This window comes from Odontesthes bonariensis, chromosome 8, assembly GCF_027942865.1.
Source record: "Odontesthes bonariensis isolate fOdoBon6 chromosome 8, fOdoBon6.hap1, whole genome shotgun sequence".
Classification (NCBI taxonomy): domain Eukaryota; kingdom Metazoa; phylum Chordata; class Actinopteri; order Atheriniformes; family Atherinopsidae; genus Odontesthes; species Odontesthes bonariensis.
Genome location: NC_134513.1, coordinates 19,518,350 through 19,525,925, shown reverse-complemented (window position 1 = coordinate 19,525,925; position 7,576 = coordinate 19,518,350). Strand labels below are relative to the sequence as shown.

Below are 7,576 nucleotides of genomic sequence, written 5' to 3'. Positions count from 1 at the left end.
AGATTGGAGCGTTAAAATCCTGGCCAGTTCCGCAAACCCTCAAAGAACTCCGATCATTCCTCGGTTTTGCAGGGTACTACCGTAGGTTCGTTCAGGGGTATGCTGAAATAGCCAAACCTCTAAATGACCTCACCAGGGGGTACGTACCAAACCGCTGCCTAAACCGTAAAGGCTCATCCACGTCTGGACATGATGCCAAACAACCCTTTAACGAAAGGTGGACAATGCAATGCCAATATGCATTTGAAACTCTGATAGACTGTCTCACTACAGCCCCAGTTCTTGGTTTTGCTAACCCGAAGCAGCCTTATGTCTTGCATACTGACGCAAGCATCACTGGCCTCGGAGCTGCCCTCTACCAAGAACAGGAAGGGAAGCTGCGTGTTGTGGCATACGCCAGTCGTGGGCTGTCTGTCAGTGAGTCCAGATATCCCGCACACAAACTGGAATTTCTGGCTCTAAAATGGAGTGTGACAGAAAAGTTCCACGACTATTTGTATGGCTCACAGTTTGTTGTTGTAACTGACAACAATCCGTTGACATACATTTTGACTTCTGCAAAGCTTGATGCTGCAAGCCACAGATGGCTCGCTGATCTGTCAACGTATGATTTTAAATTGCAATACAGAGCAGGCAGCCAGAATCGTGATGCTGACGCACTGTCCCGACGACCCCATACACAGCAGCCTGACACTCCCTATTCAAGGGAAGTGGATATGGTTCACAAATTCATCCAAGGCCATGTTGAGGACCCCTCCTCAATTGAGCTCAATTCGGACTTTGTGGCTGCCATTTGTCACAACTGTCTGGTTAAAGCTTCAAACCATGAGTCCATGGAGAACTGCATCACTTTGGTGGAGTCGCTGAGCATGTCAGTCAAAGCTATTCCTGATTGCTATGCCAGTGAGTCCTACCAAGGGCTGCCAGTTGTGCCAGTCCTCTCTCATGTCGACCTCTGTGAGAAGCAACGGGAAGACTCCTGTCTCCGGGAGGTGATCCATCTATAGCCGCTTTCGGACAGACAGTTCTAAGAAAGTAGTTATCAGAACTACCCTCCTCGAATTTCGTTCTGATAACTATCCTTCCCCAGCGGAACTGTTTCAGTCTGCATTCGCACATGAGTCGGGACCTGATAGGGACTGATGCGCCGCACGCAGCCGTCTGCTTCAGTGACGTGTTAGCCGTTTAGCGCTACATTCAAACACAAAACAAAACGGTAAAAGTAAGGAGAGTAGAAAAAACACCACCAAGAAGCTAATATGGAGAGCGGGGAGGCCACTGTGTTCATGGTCTGTATGATGGTGATATTAATCATGGACAATCACATCAGGCGTCTAATATCGAGGCTGGAAAAGCTCACAGAGAGAGTCAGGAGACGATACTTTTTTATTTCAAGGAAGAAAGGCGAGCAGAGCGCTGCAGACAAATGAGACCAGTGTAAGTTAACTTATTAAACACCCGCTGGTTGTGTCTGTGTCATAAGAGGAGACATTTCAGCCGTGATAGAATTACATGGGGCGTAGCGACCGACCACCACACACCTCCGTTAGATTAGTTCTATAGAACCATGAAAAGACCCGACCTCGGAGAAGGAGCTAAATAGTTATAGGAACTAAGGGAGAAAGCCCCGAGTTGCTGTATGTCCGAACACGGGAGAAAACGGCCCCGCGGATTAAAAGGTTATTAGAACTGCCAAAGGTTCCTACAGTCCGAAAGCGGCTAATTGGAGACTGGAGAGAAAGTTCCTCCTACTGTAAGGAAAGAACTCCCAGACCTTCCACTTCTGTTGAGAGAGTGGAACCGGCTGGAGCTACAAAATGACATCCTATACAGAAAAAGAAAAGATGGGGAACGCATGTCTTACCAGCTCATACTTCCAGAAGAATTGCGTCCTGTTGTCCTGACCAGCCTCCAGGATGATATGGGCCATATGGGGGTTGAGCGGACACTTGACCTTGTGAGATCTCGATTCTTCTGGCCACGTATGGCAGTAGATGTGGAGGCAAAAATAAAGACATGTAACCGTTGCATAAGGAGGAAGGCCCTTCCTGAACGAGCTGCACATCTGGTAAACATCAGGACCAGTCGCCCGCTTGAGTTGGTGTGCATGGACTATCTATCGCTCGAGCCAGATAAAAGCAACACCAAAGACATCTTGGTCCTCACAGATCATTTTACCAAATACGCTGTGGCTATTCCAACTGCCAACCAAAAAGCAAAAACAGTTGCAAAGTGTCTGTGGGAGAACTTTATCGTTCATTATGGCATCCCCGAGCGTCTGCACACCGACCAAGGACCAGATTTTGAGTCTCATTTGATCAAGGAACTCTGCGATATTGCTGGCATTGAGAAAACCAGGACCACACCATACCATCCTCGTGGAAACCCGGTTGAAAGGTTCAACCGAACTCTGCTAAGCATGTTGGGAACCTTGGAACCTGAGCAGAAGCAACGATGGAAGGAGTATGTGAAGCCTCTGGTCCATGCTTACAACTGTACCATAAATGAAGTTACGGGCTACACTCCTTATGAGCTCATGTTTGGTCGTTCGCCCCGGCTACCTGTCGATCTAGCCTTTGGTTTACCCGTCCGAGAATTACCTTCGACATCTCACTCTCAGTATGTGCAAAACCTTCGGTCTCGGCTAGAAGAGAGCTATCAACTTGCTTCCAGAAATGCAGCTAAGTCAGCTGAAAGAAATAAAACCCGGTTTGACCAGAGGGTAAAGCCAGCTGCTCTTGAAGAGGGAGATCGTGTCCTTGTCCGCAACGTGAGGCTCCGTGGTAAACATAAGTTGGAAGACAAGTGGGAGAGAGACATTTATGTTGTCGTCAAACGTGCTGGTGATCTTCCGGTTTACACGGTGCGACCTGAATCTGATTTGGCTGGTCGAACTCGAACGTTGCACAGAGATCTTCTACTTCCATGTGGTTTCTTACCCAAAGGACCAGAACCGCAAACTACTGCACATGTTCGCAGACCTCAAACCCGTAGCCTGAAGAAACCAGTGGTTGATCCTGAGCTATGTCTGAGTGAGGATGAAGAAGATATGTCATTTCTGTCAATCATAGTTCCATCCATGGAATACACTGTTGAAGGAGCTCTTCCTGTTCAGCCTTCGACAAATAATACCACAGTCTTTGAATCCGATAACTCAATTGCAAGCAACTTACCTGTGGTTGGAGAGTCATCCCTGGTGGTTGATGCTGAAGATCCATCTTTGTCCAGGGAGGAGGAACCTGAGGCTGACAATGGGATTGAAATTGGACAATATTTACCTGAAGGCCCTGTTACTGTCCCACAGCAACGTTCAGAACTTCAAGGCCCAGTGGAGACATCCCCAGAAGTGGTAGTTACATCATCACCTTCTCATGAAGCATCCGTTGTTGGTGCTGACCTTGAAGATGGTGATGCTTTAGGATCTGATACCGACCAGTCTATCCGTCGTTCTTCGCGACAGCGGCAGCCGCCCAAGCGTCTACAGTATTCTGAGTTGGGCAACCCCTTAATTTCTGTGGTGCAAACTCTTCTTCATAGTTTAGCTGATGCTTGCGCGGAAACTTTTGGTACTTCCGTTTCCGACATTCTTTATGTCCCCGCGTCATTGTCACTGACATGCATCGGAGTTGCATGGTTTTAAGGGGGGAGGGTGTAACCCACATGGTTTTCATATTATTTTTCCCCTCCGTATTACTTTGCCCCGTGATTTCCTTGTCTCTGCGCTGCTTTTACTCTGAGCCAATCACCACGGTCCTTGCTCAGATGTTGGTCATTGGTCAATGTGGCCAATCAGGCATAGTCTTAAGGTTGCCACAGGTGTTGTCAGGTAAGAGCAGTGGGGAAGCCAAACGAGAGCAGGTTGCAGGTCAGTTCACTATTTGCACTGTTTAAACACTTTTAATGGCTGCTGGTTGCTTGATCTCAACTCGTTCACATTTTAGGAGTCCCCTGTATGAGCAGACAGCAGAAAAGCCTTACGGGATCGGTTAAAGACGGAGCTGGTGAGTCTGAAGCGTTACCGATTCGCGTTAGCATTAGCCGCTCTCATTCATTTGTATGGGCTCGGTTAGCCTCGCTTAGCTACCTGACTTGTCGGGTTCAACTACAATTTATGGTTACACCAAACCACTGATCGTGTCCACGTTTGTGTAGTATGTAATGCCGTATTGTATGTACATGTGCAATTGTTGTGTGGTGTTTATGAATGCACTCAAGCACTTTAAATCTCACTTTGCACTTTACATTTTTCATGTATTTTAATTACAGCTAACAACCTTATTAACTTCTCTGATGTATTATAGTACAACCCGTGCTATTTAATATGAACTTGTGCACACTGATATTGAGAATGTACATTATGATTTATTAGGAACTCTGGTGCTTTGTCACAGGCCAGGTTCCAATGTGATGGCGAGCTAAAGGAAGGCCTAGCCTAGAGACTCTGCATCGTCCTCTCCTGCCGGGCTGGTAGGGGGCTCCTTGTGCCCAGACCCATAACTCTCGCCCCACACTCTACCTCGGGCCTTTGGCCAAAAGCACACAGCACTTTAACATCCAAGTCAAAACTCAGACGTGGGTTTTTATGGACTTTATGAACTGAACTGTGGGCTGTTGGGAGGGTATTTGTGTTTTTGTGTTGCAATGGACTTTGATATTTGCACTGCAAGGTTTAAACTGCAGTTGCATTGTAATTTCTATGAACTGTTACTTTGAATGGCCATTTACTTGAATTTATATTACTGTACATACAAGCACTTTGTGGAAAAAATATATGGTACCAACAAAAAGCAAACTTCAGTCTCCTGTTCCTTCCTCTGAGAGTTGAATACTAGATCTCTGATACTAGCCTATACCTATATACTCTTCACACTATTTCCATTTTATTAGCATACCTGCTACACAAGCATGATTTGACAGGAAATAGATACTATGAGAGAATATGCTCAGTTCAGAGACTTAACAGTTCAGAGACTTGACAAGAATACAGTATGATAAACACCAGTTACAGTCAAGATTCTATGAGTTTGTACAGTTCAGAGACTGTTACTTGTGTCACACTATCCTCCTCAGTTCAGAGAGAATATGTCTTTATTTCATAACCTTGTTTTACATCCCTAAAGATAAATAAAAACGCCTAGTGAAAAAAAAGTTTTATGTTTCTGTTAACTTTTACGTTTCAATAGAGCTCAAATAGAGAGGCCTACAGAGTAGTGGAGTAACCACCATTCCAACAGAATACCATATTACAACTATACCTATATACAAGGCCGGATTAACCATATGGGCAATTGGGCAATTGCCCAGGGGCCCTCGACTTCTATGGGGCCCTGGGCAGTGACGGCACAAGCAAAATATCTGGTTATCTCTCGCGTATTAAACTGTCCGCGGGAGCCGTTGCGCTGCATCTGTAGTCTATGCGCGGCACAGAATCTCTGCCCCTGGCTGCCTGTGACTGTGACCATGAGCTGTGATTGGTCAGCCCGTATGAGGCGGGTTAAAGGTGACGCCAATCAACGTGCACTGAGCGGTTTCATGATGTCAAGCGCTTGTTCACAATTAGCAAACATGGAGAAGCTGAGTGGGAGCGCGAAACGGAAATTAAAAAAGGAGAAGGACATCAGAAACACAGAAAATTTAAAGTATATTCCAAAAATAGGTAACTTCTTCACTCCAGTAAATGTTACCAACTGTTCTAAGGTAGCTTCCGTCAACAAGGACAGCTCAGCTAGCCAGGATATTTCTTCATTGCTGGCGCTAGCTAATGTCCACAGCCCAGAGAGCGAAGAGGTTAGCAAAGAGCCCCCGGCATCTTCAACCGACGGCCCAAATTCTGCCGCGAGTGCGACCGTTGAGGGAAGCGGTGATGGGCCTCGAGTCTCACCGCCATCTGAGCCGCTCATCGAGTCTGAGAGTTGCCCCTGTACCTCAACGCCTCTGCTACTCCCTGGGGATCCTGCACTGTGGGGACCGGTTACGGAGCAGCTGCGGGAAGAGGCGATCTCCCGGGGGCCTGCAGCTTTCCAGAACCGGGCTGCTAAGTATCCGGCATCGGTAAGAGAGTCCGGGCTTGGGAGTTGGACACGCTCCCTCACCAACGATGTGCTTAATTGTCGTCTCCCAAACAACCAAATTGTGCCAAGGGAATGGCTTCTTTACTCGCCATCAACTGGATCAGTTTATTGCTATGCCTGCAAACTCTTATCATCCCAAAAGCCTGCATTTGTCAGCGGATTCTGTGATTGGAAACATCCAGAGAGGATTAGTGATCATGAAAAGAGTGCAGAACACAGACAAAACATGCTTTCTTTATTGCACCGGTCTAAATTCGCATGCAGAGTTGACGCTTCTCTTGCCCGACAGTGTGAGGCAGAACAGCAGTACTGGAAAGAAGTCCTTCGACGTGTGGTTGCCGTTATTAAATTTTTGGGAGCGAGAGGACTGCCATTTCGAGGCGACAACGAGCTGCTGGGCTCCGCGCACAATGGGAACTATTTGGGACTGCTTGAACTGATCGCGGAGTTTGATCCCTTTTTAAAGGAGCACCTTGAGAAGCATGGCAATAAGGGCAGAGGTAGGCCATCTTACATGTCCTCAACTGTGTGTGAAGAATTTATTTCATTAATGGGTGACAAAACTAAGCAAGTGATAGCAGAGGAAATCAGACACGCTAAATATTTCTCTGTAATCGTTGATTCAACACCAGATTTAGCACACATAGATCAGCTCACATTTGTTTTTCGTTTTGTCAGTGCAGATGGCAGAGTCTTGGAAAGATTCATTGGGTTTGAGCCCATCCACAGCCACACAGGTGCAAGCCTAGCTGAATCTGTGATTGAAATGGTGCGAGGCTTGGGGTTAGACTTGTCAAACTGTCGTGGCCAAAGTTTTGATAATGCTAGCAATATGTCTGGCAAATACAGCGGCCTCCAGGCACACTTGAAAAAACAAAACCCACTAATTCATTATACACCGTGTGCTGCCCATTCGCTGAACCTCGTAGGTGTTAACAGTATTGATAATTGCTGTGAGGAGGTGAACTTATTTTTTGAACTGTTACAGTCCCTGTATACATTTTGTAGCGCATCAACACACCGCTGGAATACAGTTTTTCATAACAGCGAACATTACATTAGATACACTCTAAAATCCCTCAGCAGCACTCGATGGAGTTGCAGAGCAGACTCCACAAAAGCTCTCAATGAAAATTACAGGGCAATCAGAGATACATTAGCCAAATTAGCTTCAGACTGTGATGAGAAAACACAAACCAAACTCGAAGCTGCTGCATTGGTCACAAAACTTGATAAACTTGAAACAGTAATAATGACTATGTTGTGGGACCGGGTACTGCATAGATTTAAGGCAACAAGTGACCAACTCCAAAGGAGCGACATGGATTTAGCTACTGCTCTTGGCCTTTTGCGGTCACTGCATTCATATGTTGGCTCTCTACGAGAACAGTTTGCTGAGCTCGAAGAATCCGCGCGCACTATTAGTGCCACACAAAACTATAAATTTGACACTCGACGTGTGAGAAAAAGAAAGAAATTTGCAGACGAGTCTAGTGATGACAGTG

At 46.3% G+C, this 7,576-nt stretch overlaps 1 protein-coding gene across 1 annotated transcript; it reads left to right on the top strand.

The window, feature by feature from the left end:
• Positions 1–2,107: 2,107 nt before the first annotated feature.
• On the top strand, positions 2,108–4,813 carry LOC142385835 (uncharacterized). Its single transcript, XM_075472557.1, has 3 exons — positions 2,108–3,865; positions 3,942–4,001; positions 4,392–4,813. Exon 1 carries the CDS (start codon positions 2,108–2,110, stop codon positions 3,638–3,640), a length of 1,533 nt encoding a protein of 510 aa, XP_075328672.1. The 3' UTR covers positions 3,641–3,865; positions 3,942–4,001; positions 4,392–4,813.
• Positions 4,814–7,576: the final 2,763 nt, after the last annotated feature.

Bases quoted from the DNA above. Each gene is read 5' to 3' on its own strand.
- LOC142385835 (XM_075472557.1), top strand. From the start codon at position 2,108: ATGGACTATCTATCGCTCGAGCCAGATAAAAGCAACACCAAAGACATC.